A 26,085-nucleotide genomic window follows, 5' to 3' on the forward strand; every position below is an offset into this window, starting at 1 on the left:
GATTCGGGTTAAGGGTGTTACAATTAAAATGCATGTTTGAATAAAAGCCAAAAATTGGCTCGTTAGTGGTGGATTTTGAGGTTTCAGGTAAAAACATAGTTTCAAAATGTTTTTCAATTATTTTTACATGATTAAAAGGTTTCCAAACTTACTTTGAAGTTTCGTTAAAGATTTCTTGAGTTTTGATGATTTTTTGGAAAATAGCCATAAAACACGTAGAAAAAGTTAATAATGTGAATTGAGTATTTTTTTTTGTAATTTAAAGGTTGGGAATTAGTCATAGGTGAATTATAGGATTAACAGAATTGGTTTTAGGCAAAAATATTGAGTATAGACCGAGATATTTGAGTTTTAAGTTGGCTATATTAAAGATTTTGGTTACATGAGAACTTAGTTTAAGTTTATGTTTTTGATTGCTTGTGTGAGCTCTTAGTTGATTATTGAGTGCATTGTAGTGTTGAAGTTCCAAATTTGATAGGACCTTCTACAAGTAGAGATAAAGGCAAGGGAAAACTAGTTTGAGGTTTTGGCTTTTCGATGAAAGCGTAATTGGTGAGTGTTTAGACTAATTGCTTGTGGACATGATTCAATGTGTTATTTGGGAATTTAGTAGTAGCCTTAACTCCTACTCTAAATTTCGAGTGTAACCTTTCTCATACCTATGCTATCTTGTGAAAAATGTGCTTGTGTGTTTGTGAATATGTGAATTGAGATGAGATGCTATAACATGTGATATGTGGTTATGATAACCATTGTGAAAGTGCAAATGTGTACATGTTATGTATATGTTAAGTTTAGTAACAGTGTTTTGCTAAAGATGCAAATATGCTGTGATAGTGCATGAATAATCGATAAGTGATATATGTTTGATTCCAAATATTTTGGACTCGTGATTTTGAAACTGTTGGATATAGGTGGCATACCATAGGATCGTAAGTACTCACCTATGTGTACAGTGATTTTGGGTGTTGAGGCCTTGGGACATGTTAGAGGGATAAGGGAATGTGAGCTAAGCTCCATTCAACGGGACATGTGAGGGGAAATAAGGAGATTATTAGCTTTATGCTTCACTTTTGGAACATGTTTGCCTCTATAAGTCTATGTGGTGTGTTGGAGATCCGTGCATCTGATGAGTGATAATAAGGCTCACTTTTATATTTCATTGATCAAGTGTCAAATTATCTCAAATTATGAATATGTGTGTATTGTAATATGTTTTTATGATATGTGACCATTATGCAAATTATCTATAAATATATTTTTTTTAAGTATTGTGATATATGCTTGAATGTTATGTGATTGTATAAGTATTGTGATACATGCGTAAATGTTATGTGATAACATGTGTAATGTGAGATATGCTTAAAAGTGAAAATGATTACCATATAAATGAACTAGTAATAATGCACGAGTAAGTATATTATGACACTAGAGTTGGAACTGTTAAGGTTGTGTTATATGGTTGTTTCATTAATGCTTGATGAATTGTTTGCATGATAGTTGTTCTAGACTTTCACTGAGCTTGTTAAGCTCACCCATTACTTTCTTAAAACCCTTGTAGAGTTGTTGAGTGTCGGTGTGATTGGTGTGGTTCCGAAGATGATCCAAGCAAGTCTATTTCCGTGATTTTGTAGGTGTTATTGTTATTTGATTATGTTTTGGGAATAAGGCAATGTGGCAAACTTTTATTGTATTTACCATGATGTTTTAAATGCTTCCATAGATTATTTGTTCCTAAGTTTATGAGATTCATTTTGTATTACGTTGGTTATTGTTTGGACTTACTTTCGATGTTTGAGACTATTACTACGGCCATTTTGACGTTTATTTGATGATATGTTAGCATGATAATTTGGTACATGTTGGAATGATTTATATGCTTATGGATGTTGGATTTTTCTGGTCTAAAGTAGAGGTATCGATATTCGTGTTACAAAAATGATACATCTGTGATTTGAAATGTTCAAGAGTCTAAATCATAATTTGGTATCGATACCCTATCACAAGAATCGATACTCAAGGTAGAAATATCGATACTTTGATAGTGGTATCGATAATTTCAAGGTTTGGATTTTTAAGCGAGAAATAGTAAGCAGTTTTGGTACCGATTTTCCAAGTGATATCAATGCCACTTGAGAGAATTATCGTTACCTACGTGAATTGTCTTGGAAATTTTGCTAAGTGGTCTAATGCATGTTTAATTATTAACACAAGTTTATTTAAATTATGTTTGGCATGTTTTAATGATGGTCGATATATGTCTAAATAAAAATTTATAAGATTACTAATAAAGAGGATGATTTCTTAATAATGTGACAATTTACTCTGAGTATGACATGAGACGGTCATGTGTCATCCTGATATTCGGGCTTGGCTACCAGGCCAGGTATAGGGTGTTACACTAGTTATCGTGTGGTGTACTTACCCGTTGGAGAACATTATGGATCCGACAACGGCAGAGGCGAGAGCATGCTTGAAGGTAGTCTCCTTTGCAGAAGAGTTGGGGTTTTAGGATATGTGTGTCGAAGGGGATGCTCTAGTCATCATCCGAAAATTGAAATCTAGTGAGGAGGACAAATCTAGTAACCTTATTTCAAAAATTAAAGAGAAAGGCACTAAGTTCAGGGTTCTCCAGTTTAGGTTCGTACCTCGAGAAGTAAACGCGGTAGCCCATGCAATGGCGATGGAGGGCTAAAAACACAATCGTCCTATCTATTGGATTGAGGAGGTCCCGAGGGATATGGAAAGGATTGGATCTGCGAGGAGGAAGGGGATTGGAGGAAGAGACCATTTTTGAAGGCTAAGTCCGGATTTGAAAGTGAAGGGTGTTCGATGAACTCAAGGCCGGTTGAGGGGTTTTCCAGTTTGTTGGTATCAAAATATGCTATTTTTCTCAGGACTATCTCCTAGGAAGGGTTGTGAAAGTTCTGGAGAGGATATCTTAAATTAGAGAGGTTTTATTTGTTTTTGTTTTTTGTTGTTTTTAATGTTTTTCTAATGGTTTGTGTTGGTTTCCTTTTGTGTTTAATGTTTTGTTTTTTTACTTGTCTTGTTTCTGGTGTCTATTAGTGTGGTCTAATTGTTTTGAAACCCCTCAGGCACCTTTTAGGGATCTAATGGTTGGGTTACACGTGTGGCTGATTGTAACTGTTTTATTCTCCAAGTATTTATGGTATAAGTGGTTTTTACTCAAAAAAAAAGACTTATATAACCAATATATACTACCAACTTCCTTTGAATACCCATTTTTTTGCAATATGGTGAAACAACTTGAACATATACTACACATTCAAAAATTTAAAATTAGAAATATTTAACTTTGATCAAAAATCAATTGTAATACAAGTGTTGATACATGTAAAATATCATATCTTTAAACTTATACAAAAGAAATTTTGTTCTTAAAAGTAATGGTTTAGTTGTTAACTAGAGGCGTTTAGTCATTTATTTATACTAAAGCCATTTTATACATATAAACAATAGACTTTGCAATAATTATTCGAATTGACATGTAAAAAGCATTAAATGTTTGAGATATAATCTAACTAACATTAGCATGAATTGTCTCAACTGCATAATCTGAAAGTTTTGCTCTTAAGTTAATCATTTAACAAATAATCTCGCAAACTACAAGTTACGAGTTGGTAACTCACATGTGATTATCTTGTAAATGCATCTACCAAAATTATATCAAAACATCCACTTGTTAGATAAACAAGTCAATTTAAAAAAATCCAATAGATTCAATCTCAACTTTTGTTAGAAAGATTCCAAATAAATAATTCTCTTTTCAGAACAAGCAGCACATGAGAATTTTTTAGAATGAAGAATCTTTATGTTCTTTAATAAATATCCATGTAAATACCATTTTTACATCATTATTTATCGATACGGTCTAACTAATCATGCTAAGTAATTAATATTTTTGGATTAGCAAACTTCTAGTTTACTTGTAGATGTGATTTAATCATATTAATATAGATAATTTTTCAAAAGTAGGTAATTTTTCAAAAGAAAATCCATTCATATAATAGCTGTAATAGATAGAAAATAATCTTTTGATTTTTTTAAACTCAAATCTTGGTTCCATGATTTAGGAAAGGGTGGTTTGAAACTTTTTTCACAACTAAATCTTCGTGAAATTAAAACTTCTAAATTAAGATCAAGTTCGATAACATAACTTATGTACTCCATAACAAATAGGTAGCTCTAAATAAAATGTAACAACAAAAAAAAAGATAGTACAATGCAAACAAATATACTAACATTATATGATAAAGGATGATACGGGTGAATGCGAAAGCAAATCGTAAAGTTTATTCAAGTTGCGGATGTATCCTAAATCTCTAGACGAACGTAAACTGAAACGAGAAACAACAAGAATAGATTAGTTATCACAAATGAGAGTCAAACGAAAATAAAACAAAAGAAAGATGAACCGGCTAGTAAAGAGTCCAAAAGAAAACAAATTAGGGTTTATTGGATGGAAAGAAATTGTTCTTAGACCTCAAGAAAATGCCCCAACCAGATTTTTAATGTGTTTCCTAATGGAACAAAATGGGAGAATGTTTTTCTTGAATCAAATTTAACCTAGAGCAAAAATCAACAAAATCAGCAAGCCAAAACAGCAAGAACTAACTTAAATAAGCAAGAAACGATAAATTAATGATAGAACAGAGAAGATGACGTCCTAAGAAGCCTTGGAATTAAGAATCTACAACTCCTTTCAATGGCTCTAATTCTCCCTCTAAGAAAAATATATTGGCAAGAAAAAGCTTGAAGATGATTCCCACAACCTGAAAATTGTTAAAACATCTTCTAAAATAAACTCAAGAGCAATTCTTAAAGAAAACTCAAAGAGAATTATTATTAACTCAAAAAAACATAAATTAATTGTATATGTATAAGGGTGAATGTTCATGCTATTTATAGGCCACTAAAATAAGTTTTCCTAACCCTAATGGAATAACTAACATGACAACTCAATAAATAAATAAAAAACAAAATAATTCTAAGTGTGGACTTTTAATGAAGGAATTAAATGGGCTCTTTGGGCTGAATTCTTACATGACTATCCACTTATTAAAATAAAATTGGACCTATAGTTTAAATATTTTACAATTTTGGCCATTTTGATAATTTGGCTTGATATTCAATTAAATTACTTTCCAAACTTCAGGATGGGCTTGTAGACATCTTAATAGGCCATTTTTTCAAGAACTTGGTATTGTGATCCGTTTGCTCTCAACATTAGCTCGCTCAAGCTTGTACATGAAATCCAATATGCCTTGGCTGCAAGATTCGGTTTCTTGGACCAAGATTCCAAGATTTGAAATCTTGACTTGAAATCTTGATTCTTGAAATTGTTTGAAACAACAAAATTAGACCAAGATTCGGTTTCTTGATTTTCTTGAAAATAAGAAAGTGAATCTTGATTTTCTTTTTCAGTCGTGTGCGCAGCTAGAGCCTTGGTAACGAAGTCTTGGATGGTCACGTTCAATCTTGCTTGGATTTGCTTAGCTTTCGATCTCGTTATTAGGCCTTGAGGAAATTTGAGCCCATCACGTTCATGACCCTGATTTTGGGCCTAACGACTCGTATCATTATATCAAAGAAAATGTAATTATAAATGTTGATCAGAAAAGCTCTTGAATGTCATCTTGAAGCAACCAAATATAGAATATTAGCCTCCATACAATAAAATCAAAGTAAAAAAACACATGAATTTCTTGCAAATAAAATTTATCAATTGACAAAATGCACACACAATTTTTTTTTTACATAGATATATGTACAAAATTAAGTAAATGGTATAAGCATACCATGAATCTACGATTAGAAGTCAAAACATAGGATGTAACTACTAATCTAAATTGCAATATTGAATTTAACTTATAAATCTTCACTAATGTAATTCTTACTAGTAAATATATTCAACAATCAAGTCATTAGTGTCACAATCAATAAAAGTATGCAATTCCAAAAAGAAAAAATTTGTCCTGAACAAATACATACAATTCTAGAGGATATGACTATAAAATTACATACAAATATCAAAATCAAATTATAGATTAAATTTTAGTAATGAATAGCAATAATAATAAATTATAGCAACCAATTCTTAAATATAGATAGTAGAAATCTGAAAAATTAGCATACTAACATTATAGTGATCACCATTATAAAAACAACGCCAATATTCTTTTACGATTTAAAGATGTCTTATTAAGAAAACAAAATCAATATCTAAATTAATGTATATATATTTATATGCATTAGAAGTTTCAAAGAGTGTTAAACCAAAATTTTAATCCATTGAAATAAAATTAAAAGGAAAAGGAAAGCGAAAATTCAAAAGTAAAAGGTAAAAATTATCTTATATAATGAATAAGTCGGATCAATCGATGTAATTAATCTATCTAAATTATAGATGCATATGTCGATTGAGTCTTAACTTAATTGATATAAGTATTATTGTTAATGCAAGAGGACATGAACTCAATTGTGCTAAACTACATTATTCTCTTATTTATAAGTTGAAGAGGACATTAAATAATTCTAAATATTATATAAAATATATATATTATGCTGCGAAAATAAAACATTCACATCATAAGTAATTCATAATAAAAAGACATTGTTGGTAATATCTCAAAACATATGATAAAATAAAACTATAATGTCATTAAGTAAATTCCTTTAATGCGAAAATACTAAAATTATAATTAGAGAAAATTTTAATAATATTATACCCAAAGGTGAGTTACTATATGTTAATCTATTAGATAAAACATCAAATCGTGAAATGCACAGCCCCGTGTCATTTTATAATCTAAATCTATTAGAGATTTTATATAGTTTAACGTATAAAATAATTCTCTCCAAATATTAATTTAAAAAGAAAAATTGATAAAACAATTAATTAACGCATACCGCATCTACTTATAGTGCTTTATTATTGTACATGATGATCACAGAATATTTATACCAAAATTAAAATCACCATTTCAAATCAAAATAATAAAAATTCATAAGATTCACTAACACATTATACACAAATAACCGTGAGATGCATGGGTAAGAAAGTAGTCTTGTACGAATATAATTGATTTGCTCTTTAGGAGAGTCCTTTAATGTGCTCAAAGCCAAGCCTTCGTTACTTATCTGGGTAACTTATGGAATGAAAAAGAAAAAAAAAAAAAACTTTATACACTATACATAAGGGAGAATTTTTAAAACTATTATGACATTCCTGCTTACATGAAAGCAAATATGCAAAACCAATGAAAATGAGAATAATAATAAAAAAACACACCAGAGAAATGTTAGGGGAGATTAAGATATATCATACATAATCTCCAGCTTATAGGAAATATATATATATATATATGGTACATGCAAAAAAGAGAGAGAAGAATGAATATGGTATGCTTTCCTGTTTCTAATAGTAGTAATATTATTTCATACACCAGATGCTTGGCTGCACAAAATAATGGAGAAATCAATATTTTGGAGAGAACAAATCCACCCTTGATGATGATATCTCAGTTTGTTTCATTCATGGAGTACAGTAGCATGCCTTGTCAATGAAGACAAACTATTGTGCCCCAAGCCAAGTATAACCGAGGAAGAAAACCTCACGTTCAATGCGCTTCAGTTTGACATTGCTCCTTCATCCGAGTAAATTTAGTACTTTCACTTCCATAAACTAGCATCAAAGAAATTTTTACTTATATATTTTTTTACCAGGGTAGTGGCATTGCAAGGATCCTCCATGCTTCCAGTAGCATCTACTTATCAGTTTCCCATACACAATCTGCTTGGCTCATCCTTAGATCCGAAAGAAGACCAAAAAAGTGTGTCAGCTGAGCAAATGGTGAATGCAGAAAACAGGCAGAGATAGAAGGATAAGCAATACATCAGATTTCAGCTTGCATTTTGACCAATAAAAACTCCATTGACTGTAAGTGTTTAACAGGAATGCTCAAATGAGGCACAAATATAACTTTTTGAATGACCGGAATGTGTTGAAGACTGAAGAAGAAACCAATAGGTAAAGAAGATCTAAAAGAAAGTTTATGGCTGTAAAGGCTTTTCACGTTCAACGATTTAAAGCAGTTAAATTTTTTAGAAAATAAAACAAATGATAAAAGTAGTAGAGAATAAAGCAGCAACTGTTCAAAAAGAAAACCAGAATCTGCCCTTCTTCAGTTTCTGTCATAAACATTTACATTTAAAAAACTCAAAGAAGTTTCTTAAGCAGCGAAGACAAAGTCGATTTCTAATATTAAAAGCTATGAAATACCTTCAGAAGTCCATAGATGAATATAGTCAACAGAATCTTATGCATAAGCAGAGGAATTTGATGCAGGATACAAAATAGATTACCTTAAGAAGCAATCACCTGTGAAATGTTTAGGTAGAATGTTGTAGGAGCTTTAATGCGAAATGACGTGGAAAACAGATTATGTAGGAACACTTGCATTTTCCATTTCCATCTGCTTCATCCACAATGACCACTTAACAGCCTCTAAGAACTTATCATTCTTTCTTAAAGCAGTGATCAGATTGCTGTAAGTTATCCTATCAGGCTCTATCCCATTTCCTCGCATTTCCTTGATCAAACCTACAGCATCCTCGACCATTCCAGCAATTCCATACGCCTTAATCAATGTGTTATAACTGCACAAATCAGGTCCTAGTCCACATTCTTTCAGTTCTGTCAGCACAGCAGCAACTTCATCAATCCATCTTCGTTCCCCATAAATATTGATCATAATGTTGTATGTATAGTGGTCGGAAGCACAATTTGATTCCTTCATCCTCTGCAATACACTTCGAAATTTCTCCATTTCGCCTTCTTTCCCATATGCATCCAACATGCAATTATAGGCTTCAAGGGAAACTGAAAAACCATTGAACTGCATTTCTCGAATGGTTGATGACATATTCTTGAAGTCCTTATTTTGACCATATGCAGATATAATTGTATTGTAAGAGATTACATCTACCAAACCTCGAGTTTTTGCCATCCAGAATAGTTTCTTGACCTTCCTGAAAAGTTTGGCTTTACCATAAACATCAAGCATGACGTTGAAGGTTATAGTATTAGGAGCAAAACCATGGTGAAGCATTCGATTAAAAATCTTGGAAAGCTCATCAACTGGCAAAGCACGTGCACAACAGTTAATGACACAGTTATACATTTCCTGATCCCAGGAAATACCGCTCTTCAAAATTCTATAGTAAAGATTCATTAATTTTTCCTGCATGTTGCACTTTTGATAAATCCGAAGCATGTCACGAAACAGATAAATGTCTGGGACAATGTCTTTCTGCTTCTCCATCATTTGTAGAACGCTGCAGGCATCTTTTAAAGATCCAGCTTTAACATACATTCTTACAACAATGCTAAAGCCAATCATGTCCAAGGCAACTCCTGAAGATTTTAACTTCAAATAGAGTTTTTCTGCTTCATTGAAGTGGCCCATGACACTGTAAATGTCAATCATTGTACACATTATATGCAAATTTGGCTTGTTTTCAGAGTTAGGTATTTGAGAAAATATCTTAACCGCATTTTCAAGATCATCCAACTCCTTGCAAGAGCAAATTAATAAATGATACAGGTTATCTTCAAAAACTGGATCCTTCCACCTTTTGCTCCCTAACACTTTAATTGCATCATTCACTAATCCACTTTTCACATAAGCCATGACTAGAATGGAACAAGAAGTTTGGTCGTCTAAAACATGTTGATAGAAAGACCCAGTTATAACAAGAGGAACTTTATAGATCCTCTCAGCCTTCTCATATGCTTGCAAAACAGTACCTAGGATTGAAGAATGTTGGCACCTCATCTTGAGCATATCATCAAGTGTTCTAATGGCACCCTCTTCATCCCCATGCTTTGCTTGCAAAGTTAGCAGCGTGTACAAGTTAGATGAGTTAGGCTTGAATCCGAGCTGTTTCATAGCCCTGTAATACCATGCTGCTTCTTTATAATTGCCAGTTCGCCCCCAGCCCTCAATCATGGAACGGTAAGTTGTACCATCAGGTTCTAATCCAACTTGCCGGATGCTCAGGAATACACGTTGAGCTGCATCCATATTTGATGCTCTTCCATACCCTGTGATCAGTGTATTGTATGCAACAATATTTGGAGAAAAGCCTGCTTCTTGCATTGAAACCAATACCTGCTCAGCCTCCTCTAACTTGCCACTTTGACTATAAGCATTAAGCATCACCAACCAATTCTCAAGATTCAATGCGACTTTATCTTCTCTCATAAAGCTGATAACCTCTTCCGCTTTGTCATACAAACTCAACCGTGTATAAATTGTGATCATTGCAGAGTATGCAGACTGACATACAATGCCAGAACTCCTCATTTGTGAAAGTGCAAACTCTGCGTCCCTAACATTCCAACCCTTCTGGTAAAGTCCCATAAGCATCCCATAAGTGGCAACGTTTGGCTGAACCCCATGTTCCAGCATCATTCTAAACCACTTAGCACCCATTTCAACAAGCCCCCTTTTAGAACAGGCGTATATGATTGTATTGAAAACCTGAAAATCAAGCTCACAGCCGGAATCGCATTTTGCTTGCCTAACCATTATTTCAGCAGCGTCCCAATCTTGTCTCCTGCCCAAAACTCGAAGAACCAATCTATAAGCCATCACATTTCCATCTAATTTCCCATTGCTCCTCAGCCACTCAAAAAATCTCAAAGCATTACCATCATTAGACTTCTCAAGCCTTTTCAATATAGAATTACAATGCTCCAAATTCAAGTCAGGCTTTATAGCAGTATAATCAACATCCAACCCGCTATTTCTACACACAAAAAGATCTCCTTTTTCTACTTCGTTACCATTCCTTCTGGAACCAAACCTGAAACCCACATTTCTTGTTATCCCTTTCTCGCGGTTTTGACCTTTTCGGCCCTCAACAAGTTTTGGGTTTTCATTCACTAATTCATTTTCGGAAGAAAAAGGGGTATCTCTATCGACTGGGTTAGGGTCAGGAACGTTGGCGGGTTCGACTCTAATATGTTTGAGCCTAGTCAAAGAAGTGAGCATGGAAGCAGCTCTTGCGACATGAAAACAACTGGTGAATGAAAAACTGGAACATTGATCAGGTAAATGAGACGGGTTAACGTAGAAGCTGAGTTTCTTTGAATCGACAGAGTCCCAAGAAAGGGACAATTTCAAAGAAGCCATAGTTGTTATAATTACTGTTATCGGATTTTGAAGAAAAAATTATGCATCACTTTTGTGGATGAATGGAATTAAAGAAGAAAGCAGTAGAGAGAAGGCTATTGTGCATACCTTGATGATGGGATAAAGGAGGTTGAAGCAGTGGAGCAAAATAACCGTTTCTGGATCTTCTTGCTTTTTTTCTTCTTTTTTTTTTTTTTTAAATTTCCTTTTCTACTTTACAACCATGACAAACAGTCGGTTTACATTACAACAGTAACAAACAGAATAAATAAATAAAAGTTAGTTTACTTTTTAAATGGTTTAATTTTAACTAAGCAATAAATTTTTTAATTTTTTAAATAATATGTAAAAATAGTAAGATAGCATTGCATTATATATGTAATAATATATTTATCGATCATACTTTAAAAATAGTAAAAATAATAAATTTATTAATAATTATTTGGTCAAGACTAGAATTTTAAAATTCATTAAAATTTAAGGACTAAAAGTAATCAAATTAAAGTATAAAAATTAAATCTACAACTTACATATAATATAAAAATTAATAGTAAAATTTAGCTCATAAATAAATACAGCTCTGAGGTAATTTTAATTATAAACTATTTTCAACCGGTAATTAAATCCTTTTTATTAATTTAATCTTGAAAAGTGAATAAATAAAATAATAAAATATTTATATTTGTTAACCATAATCAAGCAGCAGTAAATAAATATGACTAAATTAATGATGAAAAAATACACGTGAATCATACTTTTACTTATTTCAAGTCACTAACATTGATCAACATTCCTACTATCAAGTAACCCACTAAATTTATGTTTATATGGGAGGTTATGTCACTTTACCTTGTATTATCAAGCATAATAAAAAAAAAAGGTGGGATAATTTTGTAGATTATATTAATAATTCATTTTGATTTTGATAACAAAAATGGTTACAGTCTAAGTAAACGAAACAAGACCATTCATATGATGGATGAAGTTGGCAAATCTCTTGAAGTATTCAACTTCAACCCCGATATTATAATATTTTAGTAGAATAAACGACAGTGGCCTTGCTATACAGCAATTGGGTTGAAATGTTGTTCGTATGAGAAGCCACCCAAAAACCCAAGTCAGCTAGAAAAAGAGTGAAGGTGGTTAAAGAAAGGGCGTTGAATTGAACAAATTGAGAGATGGCAAGCCATTGGGCTGTCTCTGCCTTGGGTAGATTAGATCAAAGTCAATTGGTTCCCCCTACCCAAAAGTCCAAAATTAAATAAAGTGGGATATCTTACGTAGTTTCTTTTTTTCGAAAATTTTAATTTATTAAACCCCACAATTTTCACCTTATCCCCACCCATCCCAACAACTACTCTCCACCTTTCAGGTCCAATTAGCCTTCTTTTGGGGTCTGTTGTTCTAAGCCCAAATCTCCGCCCCCCCCCCCCCCGACTATCTCTCCGTCTTTCTCCTCTCCTGCAAAACCCTAGATCTTTCACCCTTTCAACGTCGTTTTCCGGCCTTCTTCTCGCTCCCAGATCGCTTCTCGTTTGGGCTGACTGGTAAAAATTTCATCACCTTACCTAATTTCTCCATTGACTGAAATTTTGGGTGTTCCTTTTTCTCTTTGATTTTTTCTTTATTTAATGCTTGCTTCGTTTTTTTGAGTTGGGGATTTTGATTTTAAACGCTTCGTGTTTCAATTTTGTGAGAGAATTGCGATGATTGCTGGCTTATTGTCCTTGTTAAAAGTTACGGAAGTAGTTGGACTTTTTGTTTTGAATTGAAACCATAGATTCCCTTTCCTTTTTGCTTCTGTTATTTAAATATGGCTATTCTCGTTTCATGCATTGATATGGGGTTTTGTTTGTCCTTCATTTCCTGGTTTTCATCTGTACAGATAATGGGTCTTTCTTCTTTGTTTGTTGTTGATCTGGGCAGATTGCAGACATGGGTTTTTGTTCTTTTGACGTTTTATTTTTCCTTCTCTTTCTGTGGTTTTCTCTTTTGCTCTTGCTCTGGGCATATTAATAGATGCCTTTGAAGCTGAGTTTGATCTTTGAAATGGAATTGGGTTTCAGTTCGACTGATCTGGGCTTTCCCTTCTTTGTTTATGCTTTTTGTTTTTCTTTTTATTATTTTCAAACCCTAGATCTACGGTTTTTTTTTTTTGGGGGGGGGTGCATTGTAAAATGTAATCCTTTTCAGCCCATTTAAATGTCAATGTCTGTTTTAGCCCTGGTGCGTAAAGTGGGCCCATTTAACATGGATCTTATCCAAGTCCTTTGTCCTGTATTGTAAATTGCTATACTACGACTTGGTCTTATTGTGGACCACTTCAACACGTGGCACAGTTTCAATTATTCCTTGACCCATTACCCTGATGTTTATCTTATATTTCGGCTATACTTGTATACGTTGGATATTACCCATATTCATTTTTTAAAGTTCTTTTTATTTTTGAAGACACATTTGTTAAAATTAATGTTGCTGATGTAAACTCATTTCTGGATTCTTTCATTCTTTTTCTTTCCAATCAAAGCAGCTCTTAATTATGATCCTGGATTGCCAGCTCCTGGGTGTTTCATTTAGTGGCGAAAACTTTATAGTCCAATGTGTGCTGTTTTTTCATCAACTATACCATACAGTACGCAGTTCAACTTACTTTCCTTTGGACAAAGAGGCCACATCCGTCACCCTTGACACAAATCCGGACTGTTTTTGCAGCTTAATGTTGTAATGCATTAAGTCTGAGACCACTATGTAACCATGCGTCTCAAAGCTGAGAAGATTCTGTTTTAATGAAATTTATGATGTGTGAAACCGTTGATTGCTTTGACTGAACCTCATTGTTTCCTTTATTTTTACCTTCCGAGTTATGTTAACCTTAATGGTAATTGGGTCTATCTACTCTTTTGTTTTTTTATACATGCATAGTTTGAAATCCTTTTTAAAATTTTGTTTTGCTCCAGCTGCGGGTTTTATGTATAGACAGGAATGGCAGAAATGACGGAAGCTACAAATATGGAAACATCCCCGGTGGAGAATAACAATGAGCTGGCTCTCATCACTCCTGAAACACAGCCTAAGCGAAGGAAAAAGAAGTCCATGGTCTGGGAGTACTTCACCATTGAAACTGTGAGTGCTGGATGTAGAAGAGCATGCTGTAACCGTTGCAAACAAAGTTTCGCTTATAGTACTGGTTCCAAGGTAGCAGGGACCAGCCACCTCAAACGTCACATTGCTAAGGGTACCTGTCCGGCACTCCTACGTGACCAATATAACAATCAATTGACCCCATATAGCCCGAAGACTGGAGGAGGTGAACCACGAAAGCGGCGCTACAGATCTCCCAGTTCACCTTTCATACCATTCGATCAGGACCGTTGCCGCCATGAAATTGCAAGAATGATCATCATGCATGAGTATCCTCTTCACATGGTTGAGCATCCTGGATTCATAGCTTTTGTTCAGAATCTTCAGCCTCGGTTCGACAAAGTCAGTTTCAACACTGTTCAAGGGGATTGCGTTGCAACTTACCTGAGGGAAAAGCAAAGCCTCATGAAGCTTATTGAGGGTATTCCGGGGCGAGTTTGTCTTACACTAGACATGTGGACTTCAAATCAAACACTCGGTTATGTGTTTATAACTGGACACTTCATTGATTTTGAATGGAAGTTGCAAAGACGGGTTCTCAATGTCATAATGGAACCATATCCCGATTCCGATTCTGCTCTAAGTCATGCTGTTGCTGCCTGCCTGTCAGACTGGAGTTTGGAAGGCAAGTTATTTTCCCTCATCTTCAATCATCCAACAAGTGAAGCTGGGCTGGAAAATCTTAGACCTCTACTCTGTACTAAGAATCCCCTTATTCTTAACGGTCAGTTGTTACTTGGAAATTGCATAGCTCGTACCCTGAGCAGCATGGCAAAGGATGTGCTTGGTGCAGGGCATGAGATTGTCAAGAAAATCCGTGATAGTGTAAAGTATGTGAAGACTTCAGAATCCCATGATGAAAAGTTTGTTCAAGTTAAAAACCAGCTTCAAGTGCCAAGTGAAAAGAGCCTGATTCTTGATAATCAAAATCAGTGGAACACGACATACCAAATGCTTGCAGCTGCTTCTGAACTCAAGGAAGTTTTTAATTGTTTGGATACTTCTGATCCAGATTATAAGCTAGCTCCATCAATGGAAGACTGGAAGGTGGCCGAGACTTTATGCAGTTTCTTGAAACCTCTCTTTGATGCAGCCAGCATCCTTATGACTACAACTAACCCTACTGCAATTACATTCTTTCATGAAGCATGGAAAATACATGCAGATTTGGGTCGTTCGATCGCTAATGATGATCCCTTCATCAGCAATATTGCTAAGTCAATGCTAGAAAAGATTGACAAGTACTGGAAGGATTGTAGCTTGATTTTGGCAATTGCTGTAGTCATGGATCCTCGCTTCAAAATGAAGCTTGTTGAGTTCAGTTTCACAAAAATATTTGGTGAAGACGCTCCCACATATATCAAAATTGTTGATGATGGAATTCATGAGCTCTTTCTGGAGTATGTAGCACTTCCACTGCCTTTGACACCAACTTACACAGAAGAAGGCAATGTGGGAAACAATGGAAAGACCAATGAATCTCAGCAAGGAAATCTTCTTTCAGACCAGGGACTTACAGATTTCGATGTGTACATTATGGAGACTAGTAGCCAGCAAATGAAATCTGAGCTGGATCAGTACTTAGAAGAGTCCTTGTTGCCTCGAGTCCAAGAGTTTGATGTATTAGGCTGGTGGAAGCTCAATAAGATGAAGTATCCAACTCTTTCGAAGATGGCTCGTGACATTTTGTCAATTCCAGTATCAGCTGCTGCTCCGGACTCGGTCTTTGACATCATAATAAAGCAACTGGATGAGTACCGAAGCTCCTTACGACCGGAGACTGTGGAAGCGCTAATCTGTGCCAAGGACTGGCTTCATCATGGATCTGAAGAATCCAATGCACTTGTTAAAATGGAATTTTAGATGTAGCTGTTTTACTTATGGTAGGATGCTGTATGGGACGTTATTTGACTATTAGGGATTTAATTTGTACAATTAAAATCCAATTGTATTTGTATGGATGCATGGACATGAAAACCTTTAATTGCTAGAGTAGTTGTTCCTATTACATGCCTTGTTTTAAGGTTTTACACTTGTTTCTCCTGATTCAGTTGCCTCTGACTTGCCTCACCTGATTCACTTTTCTCATTCATATGTATGAAACTGAAAAGAAGAAATGCTTTATTGCCACCGATTCATGCCAAGCAAATCATCTCGCTCCCTACTTTCTTAATTTCTCCTAAACTGGTTTACGTTGTGGGTTTGTGTTGTGTCTCTAGTTTTCCTGTTTGCCTGGTTTAATCGGTCGCTGATTCTTTTATTTCACGGAAGTGGCCAGTGAGGTGGTGGGTGTCCAGAGAATCAAAGCATATAGGCGAAGGAACCTCGTAGTGAAACAGTGAAGATAGAAGAGACCAAGCATGAGTGTTTCATCAAAGATTAGACCAGCGGCCTCTTTAAGAGGAACAAGTGCGGAGATTACAACTGTAGGAAAATGAGCAGGAAAACTGTGTTGCTGAAGGATTCTTTCAACTACTCTGAGGATGAATGTTGTTATTTTCTTTTCTATTATGGTATCATTTTTGTAATCATGCTAAGTGCATGGAAATTTGAAAACCATTCTACGAGTATTGAAAGTTGAAAACAAGCATCTGGATACGGAGAAATAGGAATATGAAAATATACTATTTTTCGGTTCTCCATCAGTTAGGCTATGGCAAGGTGAAAGCAATGTCTCGTCCAGTTGTAATTGGCTAATCCACTTTGCTTGCCGGAGTTATAAGTGTTATCCGGTCTAATGGGCACTTAGGCTGGCAAGCAAAGCAAGCCGCCTGTTTCCTAACAACAGGTTTAGATCAGGCTGTCTTCAGATTCAGATTATTTTAGGCTTGAATTATCTCTGGATAGCAGATAATGAATGTATGGAGATTCATTGGATAAAGCAACTTAAGATATCAGCTCTTATAGCAAGAAGAAACTAGTATTCCAATTCTTCATCTTAATACATAAATCAATCCATAAAGCTAATGAATGGGTAAAAAATAGGAGGGACTTTATTGAGAAAATCCCCAACCAGAGCAAAATCTACTCTCCAACATGATCCCCTCTGGTAAAAGTCTGATACACTACTTTGCTGCAGCTAACTCAATTCAACTTCAACAACATGGACTTTCAGCCCTTCCTCGGGCAATTTTTCCAAGCTGAACCTTACCAATCCCGACAACGAATCATAGTCGAACTGAACTTCACTGTACCCAACGCTGCACTTTCTTGGCTTGGCTGATGAATAAGCACCAAAGTTGCCACAACCTTTTATTTCCATGCAAACCTTTCCCACCAGTTCATTGCTAGAATTCTCCGCCCTCACATGAAGACCACTGCTTTCACCTCCATATTCAATATCAAGCTCAGATAGTTTGGCACCATCTTTAACTTCATACTTTAAATCCACAATGGCACCACCAGAGTTGTACATGTTGATGAGTCCCAAGGGTGCAAAACTGAATCCTGGAGCCAAATTCTTGATAGGTGCTATTGTGAAAATTTCATGCTCAAGGACCTTGAGGGACACTGGCATGGCAGCATTGTATGGAAGGGTGATAAGTTCACCAGTCTGGTGACAGTAAACTGCAGAGTCACCGGCCCATTCAGGGTCCAATGAGGCCTCTGAAATGAGATGGACATCATGGCCTTTTACGTGGCCTGATAAGGAGTCTGTCTTGGTTTGGTGGAAAGTATTCTTCCTGGCCGCGCTGTTCCATGCTGCACCTTGGCAGTTGTAAACACCTAGAACTCCGGTGTACTTATTCATGTTCCATATCTTCAACAAGCTGCAATCAAATAAAAAGAGAAATAAGGAAATGCCAACAATTCAATCAACAGGTCAACCAACCTTCAGAATCAGATCCTTTAATTCGCAGCCTTAGACCATTTTAACTGCCAAAGCTAGTAGATGTTTCATATCAATTGAAACCAACATCAAAGTTCTTAAATACAAATTGTTCTAATAAACAAACAGAAGGCAGCTTATGTTCCATTTAGATGGTTAATTTTCAAAGACTTATATCTCTATCAAATTCCATTCCAACTGAACAGAGATTAAAAGAGCTGATCTTACCTAACGCCATCACGAGCTGGATCTGTAAACAAGCAGTCGCGAGTGGGGCGTCCAGGCAAACGAGCACGAAGAATGGACCCATCAGGCAACACCAGTTTCTTCAGAAGCTCAAAATTGTGTCTCCCAGGCGCATCACTGTGACAAACAAAAGCTTAAATATTTTGCCACTGAAAAACCAAATAAATTTTTAGTCCTGAAAAGAAATAAAGCAAAAAAAAGGGGCCGGCTAGGCGAGCCCTCCTTAGTCCTTACCTGACATAGATGGGGCCACCGCTAATAGCTCGGGCTGAGGCGTGGTACTCAGCAGCCGGATGAAGTGAGTGGAACATATCCCAATCGGGTTGCATAAATTCCCCAAGGAAAACACTATTGTAGGCCACCGCTGCAATATGGATGGTGTGCGAGACCGGGTCGTGCGGGTAGAAATCATCTGATGCTCTCACCACCGCCGTCTGTTTCGAACTGTTTCAACAAAATTCTAACATCACCATAAAACCCCCCAAAAAAAAATGCAAGATTCTATAAAACTCAAATGAAATGACTGAACCAAAGGGCGGGGTAATTACCAGTAGAGTGCATCAGTGTTATGGCTCATGCAAGCGATGATTCCATTGTCTGGAAAATTCCTCCCCACCGATGCGTCAAGGGCCTGATGATATTGCCTCGTCAACTCCACCCTTCCACCGAGTTCAGCTCCAAGAGTTTCCAAAATGCACTGCACGTCCACCTTAACTCCATCTATGCCCGCATCCGCCAGATAACTGTGCAACTCGTTGTAAAATTTGTACACATTTTTCGGGTTCACTAAACCCAACCCTTGAACAGCTATCGCATCGGTTTTCCAACCCGGTTCATTATCCACCACTCCCTTAGAAACCATCGGGTACCGGATTCTCGACCCGTATCCTTCCATTTCCTCAACTCCAGGGCGGACTCCACCCCAGTACCCCGTAATTGCATGCCAAACGTACACATACTTTAACCCGTGTTTTTCTTTCGCAATGTTGACGATGTTTTTGATCCCCACAGTTGGATCATCCTTATTCTGGAATTTCTCGTTTTCTTTTATCCCCGTCAAGCGAAGCAATGGCTGTTGTTTCGTTTCAGCCTGATAGGCCGATGACGACGATTTGTCTTCTTCGCGGGGGTCGCCGCCGACAGATTGCCATCCGTCGTCGATGATCACGAACTTCGGTGGGGTCCCGCCGGCAGCTAAAGACTCGAGCCCAGCTTCGACCCCTTCTTGAGTAACGTCCTGGTAAAAAGCGTCCCAGGTGCACCACCCGAAATAGTCAACAATCCCAGGTAATTTTTTCTCGTGACGTTGCCGGAACGTTTTGAGATGTAATTTGACGGCCCTGATTGCTTCGGTGATTGTAGTGAAAGGGTCGGTGCCTGCGTGGATATAAACGGAATGCGTAAACGACGACGCTTTGGTGTCGGCGTCGCCGCTCTCTAAACACAGCTCGAGCTGGTCGTTTTGGTTGCCTTGTAGGACGGCTCGAAAGGGCCCTTCAATCAAAGGGAGGAATACGGTATAAACAATCTGATTTTCTTCGGTTGAGTCCAGGTGGGACCCATCTTTGGTTTCCACCAAAAGGAATTGAGTCTCGAGAGGAACGTCTTTGCCTTGATCTCCCATTTTCTGGGCCATCCACCATAACTTGAACCTAAAGCAGGACATGAACCGGACATCGCGTAAAGTCCCGATGGGCACCACATGCCTGCTGTTCTCTTCATCAAAAACCGCACCAAGGAAAACCCCCTCCACCGAACCGGCTGCCGTACCGGAAGTTGCGATCACATTTTCGGGAACTCCGGTCAGGATTGTCCGCTCCTTTACCACTAATTTCCTCTCGGAGATCCTAACCGCTGGTTTAATCGTCATTCCTTCTACTCCTTCTTTCTTCAAAGGTGGCTTTAAATCACCTTTCTGAGAACTCCAACAACAACAACAACAACAAAAGAGCCATTTTCAGAAACTGTAAAATCAAAACATCAAACACTTACAAAGGGAGTAAAAATTCAGAAATGCAAGCTCATAAAATTACCTTAAAAGATAATACCGATAGCGCTGGATTGATAGAAACTCTGAAAACCCCAACACCTGAAATACCAGAACTTACACGTTTCTGAAAATTTTGCTTGCTTCTAAAGAAGAGTGAAATTCGACGTTGATTAGATTTTGAGTGAAGATAAATGGAAGGAAGACTCCTATTTATAGCTAAGAATCGGGAACAGTAACAAGTATTTGACACCATTTTGTTCCCCTTCTCAATCAGTGTTCTTTTTTTATATACATAAAAAGTTTCTTCTTCGATTCTATTAGTCCCCAGTTTCTTGTTTGGTTTAATAATGTTCCCTTCGCAAAACCAATCAAACGGCGAGAAATTCCTTTTCTCCAGTTAAGCCGTTAAAAGTACGGTTGATTAGATTGCCACGTTAGATCTTCGTGGTATCGATCCGAATTCTCTGTTTATTTAAACAAACCCAATAGCTTTCCCTCACCTTCAAATTCAAGACACTGTTTTCGACTTTTCGTCTTGTTTAGGATAAATATATTTTTTTAATGCGGGATTATTAGTGTCCACGTACGCACTATTTCACGTTTCTCACGCGCCTCAAATGTAAACCAAACGCGTAGCTTCTCGTTTTCAAATTCTCACGTGTCAACCTCATCAACGGATGTACTCTTTTAGAAATTTCATTCTTTATAAATTTTTACGAGCAAGGGACAATTTTTCAATATTTGTCCTTTGACTAAAATTTCACCCAAAAAGAAATATCTTTGCTTTGGCGTCCAGTAAAATATCTCTTAATCATTCATTTATATTTTAAATCATTTAATTCATTAATTCAATTCTTAAAAAATATACAATTCACTTAAAACAAAATAAAAAACAAACAATCATCATGGGTGATAAAAGGATAGGCTCCATCAACATGATAAAAGTTTTAACCTCAACATCAAATAGAACATTACGACACATTGACAACTAATTTTTTCACAACTCAAGTACAGCATATCTAGAATAATTGCAAGCAACTATCACAATAAGAAAATTAGACCCAGATAGTCTTAAGTGGTGAAGTAAAAAAATCGAGCATCTACAAAACTGGATAGGACGATAACAAAAGCATTCTTAAAATTATTCGCAAAAGTAAGACTGAAAAACATGCTCCAAAGGCAAACAAAAACTTTTAAAAGTGAATACCTATTAAACAATGAAAAACAAACAAAAAAAATGTAAAACTTAAGAAAACATGGGTCTAAATTAACAAATACTCAAAACAGAAACAAATTAAGAAGCCGATAAAAGGTCACCCACTTTTTAAGAGAAACTGCTGGTGGTTGATGGAGTTCAACAACAATAAACATTATCATCTGTTTATTACAACTAGTGAAGACAATAAAAATACCTATATAATAAATTTGTAAATTAAAAAGAAAGATTACACATGGGGTGACTGATGAGAAAAAAGAAAAAAAATGGTTGGTGGTATGGAGAAAAGACGGCGGGCAAAACAAAGGAGAAAAAAATTGACTTGGAGAAAAATTGGAAATTTTTAAGTTTCTAACATACTATTTTAAGCCAATTAATTAAATTATATTGGATTTTGTCAGATCATGGTTTAGGTAAAATGTTTATGAACCAATTTATAAAAGATTAATATAAAAATCAAGTATAACTTTAATTAAAATGGTAAAGTAGAGGACTAAAGCCTATTAAAGGTATTTATACTACTATATAAAGTTCATTTTAGTTACTCTACTAAAATTTGTCCAAATTAGTAATTTTACATAAAAAAAGGTATATTCAAATCATAATACTATTAAATATGTTGTTAAAATGTTAATAATTTAGATAAAATATATCATATTTAATTGATTTACCCATAATTGAACGCACAAAAAATCTAATCATTCCCGTAAAAAAATTTATGTATCTTTAAACTATCATGTGGTTAAAAAAAACATTAAGTTGAGAATACTATGACATGATGTGATATAAAGTGAGCCATGGGAGGTCCTCCTTGGATTGTAGTAATCAAGGTAGATTGCGTGGTTTGAGCTGAGATTGTAGACAATTCTCCATCGTTGATATGAGATCAACCGTCAACTTCTTTCGTGGGACAATGGCAAGTAGGAAAATGATGAACTTTTGGGATTGGCGTGGGAGAGTAACAATAGTTGGGTTGTTTAATTTTTTTTAGCCCCACGATAGTTCAAAGGTTCATGGATTTCTTTTTTTGGTATGGCTGAGCTTTTATGATTCAGGTCAAGTTATGGGTAAATCAATTGAGTATAATATATTTTGTTCAACGACAAATTTTAATGATGTCATGATTTAAATAAACTTTTAATGTATAAGGACTAATTTGGAAAAAATTTTAGTAGAGGGACTACAATGAACTTTACTTAGTAGTATAACAATTTTAACAGTCAGTCGAGTCAGTTACATTTATGTCTCTATATTCTAGGAATCAGCCACTTCAATACTCAAAACAAAATATTTCCCCAATTGAACTTGATATATGACATATTAGTTTTCAATCTATTTGTTCATTTTCGATTAGACTAAAAACACGTTTAGATTATCTACTAATACAAGTTACCTTTCTGTATTATGATCGACTAAGTAATATTGCTTAGTATTAGTTAAATACTAGATAACCAAATGAGTCAATATTTACTTCCATATTATTTTGCATGCAAAAATCTTTGAGGATAATATATAAAGAATATTAATGTAAAAATGAATATTTTATTAAACTAATTTGTTCGAAAAATACAAATATACAAAATAAATATACTAAACTTAAAGCGTTGGATCCAATAATGTGGTCTCTTAATTGAGATAAAATAATTATTTCAATATGTTAATTAATACTACTTTGGAGATACTAAATTGAAAAGTAATTAATTTACATCACTAAAAATATTACAAAAATATAAAATTTAACATCACTAAACCAACTACAACAATCAAAATATGTGATTCGAAGGAGTCATACGGGGTAGGAACAGTTAGGACGGTCTTCATCAACGGCCAAACTGTGTACATCGATTAAGCGAAATGTGTTTTATCTCATCCCCTTGTGTTGTTGTACTCAATGGTGTTACATAATTATCATTATTGAGAAAGGCACAATAAAGATTTTCATGTCATTATAACTAAGCGGTATATGACGAGGGCGATTAGTACTTCATATTTTGAATCGGGAACAATTAGCCCAGAGAATATGTTCCTAGTATTTTCAATTCGTACCAACTACTTTGTTCGATGACATTTTGTGCCACTACAATGGATTCGTACCAACTACTTTGTTCGACGACATTTTGTGCCATTACAATGGATCTCGACATTTCCGATCCATAATTGCTAGTTGGCGATGATTGACCTTATGTTGGATGCTGTTTAAGTTCCATGAATGACATTCATCACAATTGATATTTTTCTACATTTAATAATGATGTAGACTACCTCGAATAAAAATGTTAAAATTTCGGTCCAGTTCAATCATATTACAATTTTTATTTTATTTTATTTTTATATACACAATATAATACAATAAAAACACTAAAATATTAAAATAAATATTTCACAACAAATTGAAAATAAATTAAAATTTTTTATATAATAGTAAAATTAACAATAAAACAAGAGTTATATAAAATCTAAATAATAACAATAAAATAGTAATAATATAATAATGAAATGACAATACAATAATAGAAAAACAGTGGAAAAACAGAACAAAATAGTAGAAAATAACTCTTTTTTTTTTGTAAAGTTAGGCCGAGTATAGATCCAAAGAACCTTACTTGAGATAAAGGGTCTTATCTTTTTGTCTAAATCTATTTTTAAACCTATATTCTTACTCATGTCATCCTACTTTTCGATCGATTTTCAAGTAAAACATATAAATACTAATAATATTAAAAATATTTAAATATTCTCAATATTGATTTTTTTCTTCAGTCTATCTTCTTTATCTTCGATTAGCTTTTGATTTACATTTTCAAAACTAATAAAGTAAAATTTAACTTTTACATATAATAAATTTCATAATAATTTATTAATTAATTTTTGAAATTAGAAATCATTAGCATTATTAAGTTTGGTGACATTAAATCATGAGAAGATATAATGTTAAATTTATCTCTTAATGTTTATATTTTTTATTAATTTGACTGTTTTTAATTAAATTTGAGCATTTTAAAATGATTTTTTAATAAAATACTATTTAAAATGTTAAAATTTTAAATACTGGAACTTATATTATAATCCACGTGTACTTTATAGTAATTTTATTTGAATTTTTATGAGTTTTTATATTTTTAATTTTAATTTTGGTTTGTTTTAAATTTTAAATTTTATATTTTTAAATTATTTATTAACATGACATATAAAATAAATAATATTATGTTAGCATGATGTGTAGATCATTGTCATGCAATTGTCACGTTAATAATATTAAAAATTAATACTTTAATTATCATTTCTATTAAAAACAATAATTATTTTTGAAAAGTTAAAGATGATGAAATTTAACTAAAAATAAAAAAATAATGGTTAAATTGATAAAAAGAATTTATAATACTACTTTCCTAAATGTTAGTGTATGGGAGAAGTTCATTGGATGGACCCATGTTTTTGAAAAAATAAAAATGGATTTTCTCTGGTATAGGGACTTGGGTGGGAAAAGAGCCAGCAAATAGGGCAAGTGGGCCGCCCCACTGAAAAAACAAGCTTATCGTTCAACATGTATGAATAAATATATTTCCTTTATTTGTTTGGTTTTATATAGGAAAACAAAATCCATATCAATTATTGCACTCAAATCATTCATCTCTTATCGATAATCTTTTCTGTGCTTACCGATCTGAGGATAAAAGAAAAAACCTCAACTTTCATTCCACCTCGCACTTTTTTTTAAAATTTATATTTTTTTTCCATTTTTCATTGCACGAGGTCAATTGCTCAAAACTTATGGATCTACTATCTGGTCCACGACATGTCTGTATGTGTGTTATCCTGCTTTTCTGGGGGAACTTGCCAAATATTTTAACAACCTTTTAGATATTTTTGGAGATTTTTTTTATTTTAATAAAAATCAATAAAAATATTCGATTTAAATTTGTACTAATTAAATTGATAAAATCTTAAATTTTAAAGAAGTCAATAAAAATATAAATATAGTAAGATATTAATTTATCATTTAAATTTTATTATGCACATTTTATTATCTCTATAAATTATAAATTTAAATTAACATAATAACACCATAATAAACAATTTTAATCTCATCCTCCTAAGCAACTCATGAGTAAGCATTGTATTTGTGTTTCACTGTGCATCCCTAAGATAGGGTTTACCATAAAAGTAGTTTTCAGATAGAGTCTTAATCAAGGACAACAAGGATGCTTGATCAATTATTGATTTAAGAGTAGGTCAAATTTCAACTAGATTTACCCAAATTCAATGCCACGTAGGATGAGATTTGCATAAACAAATGAAAAATGGGAAGCAGTCTTAATCTAAGGTTTACATCCAACCATCTGTTGCGCTCTTCTACTCGTTATGGAGACGTTTACGTTAAGATAAATGTTTCAGAAAGTTAAAACTCCGCCCCATTTTTTTGTGACTCATTGTGAACCTG

At 34.4% G+C, this 26,085-nt stretch overlaps 3 protein-coding genes across 8 annotated transcripts; 1 reads left to right on the plus strand and 2 right to left on the minus strand.

Moving 5' to 3' along the window:
• Window positions 1-6,981: 6,981 nt before the first annotated feature.
• On the minus strand, window positions 6,982-11,462 carry LOC108467752 (pentatricopeptide repeat-containing protein At4g30825, chloroplastic). Of its 5 annotated transcripts, none has more exons than XM_053031500.1 (3): window positions 11,331-11,462; window positions 8,405-10,644; window positions 6,982-7,830 (listed from the first exon to the last, which is right to left on the minus strand). In XM_053031500.1, exon 2 carries the CDS (start codon window positions 10,614-10,616, stop codon window positions 8,466-8,468), a length of 2,151 nt encoding a protein of 716 aa, XP_052887460.1. In that variant the 5' UTR covers window positions 10,617-10,644; window positions 11,331-11,462; the 3' UTR covers window positions 6,982-7,830; window positions 8,405-8,465. The 5 variants fall into 5 exon arrangements, 4 of the variants coding, with proteins under 4 accessions (XP_052887460.1, XP_052887459.1, XP_052887458.1 ...); XM_053031499.1 differs by having other exon boundaries at window positions 8,389-10,644; XM_053031498.1 differs by having other exon boundaries at window positions 8,389-11,109.
• Window positions 11,463-12,525: 1,063 nt separating this feature from the next.
• On the plus strand, window positions 12,526-16,371 carry LOC108469559 (zinc finger BED domain-containing protein DAYSLEEPER-like). Of its 2 annotated transcripts, XM_017770441.2 has the most exons (3): window positions 12,539-12,769; window positions 13,753-14,100; window positions 14,180-16,371. In XM_017770441.2, exon 3 carries the CDS (start codon window positions 14,205-14,207, stop codon window positions 16,224-16,226), a length of 2,022 nt encoding a protein of 673 aa, XP_017625930.1. In that variant the 5' UTR covers window positions 12,539-12,769; window positions 13,753-14,100; window positions 14,180-14,204; the 3' UTR covers window positions 16,227-16,371. The 2 variants fall into 2 exon arrangements, with proteins under 2 accessions (XP_017625931.1, XP_017625930.1); XM_017770442.2 differs by lacking the exon at window positions 13,753-14,100 and having other exon boundaries at window positions 12,526-12,769.
• Window positions 16,372-17,264: 893 nt separating this feature from the next.
• LOC108469558 (probable galactinol--sucrose galactosyltransferase 6) lies at window positions 17,265-21,015 on the minus strand. The gene is made up of 5 exons (XM_017770439.2): window positions 20,472-21,015; window positions 18,987-20,353; window positions 18,673-18,882; window positions 18,421-18,555; window positions 17,265-18,133 (listed from the first exon to the last, which is right to left on the minus strand). The coding sequence occupies exons 1-5, from the start codon at window positions 20,679-20,681 to the stop codon at window positions 17,443-17,445; spliced, it is 2,613 nt and encodes an 870-aa protein (XP_017625928.1). The 5' UTR covers window positions 20,682-21,015; the 3' UTR covers window positions 17,265-17,442.
• Between the last annotated feature and the right edge of the window lie 5,070 nt (window positions 21,016-26,085).

Source organism: Gossypium arboreum, chromosome 8 (assembly GCF_025698485.1).
Source record: "Gossypium arboreum isolate Shixiya-1 chromosome 8, ASM2569848v2, whole genome shotgun sequence".
NCBI classification, from domain to species: domain Eukaryota; kingdom Viridiplantae; phylum Streptophyta; class Magnoliopsida; order Malvales; family Malvaceae; genus Gossypium; species Gossypium arboreum.

Bases quoted from the DNA above. Each gene is read 5' to 3' on its own strand.
- LOC108469558 (XM_017770439.2), bottom strand. From the start codon at position 20,681: ATGGTGTCAAATACTTGTTACTGTTCCCGATTCTTAGCTATAAATAGG. The intron at 20,354-20,471 runs GTAATTTTATGA...TGGAGTTCTCAG, and splicing joins TATCGGTATTATCTTTTAAG to AAAGGTGATTTAAAGCCACC. The intron at 18,556-18,672 runs GTAAGGACTAAG...TGTTTGTCACAG, and splicing joins GGTGGCCCCATCTATGTCAG to TGATGCGCCTGGGAGACACA.
- LOC108469559 (XM_017770442.2), top strand. From the start codon at position 14,205: ATGGCAGAAATGACGGAAGCTACAAATATGGAAACATCCCCGGTGGAG.
- LOC108467752 (XM_053031498.1), bottom strand. From the start codon at position 11,081: ATGCTCACTTCTTTGACTAGGCTCAAACATATTAGAGTCGAACCCGCC.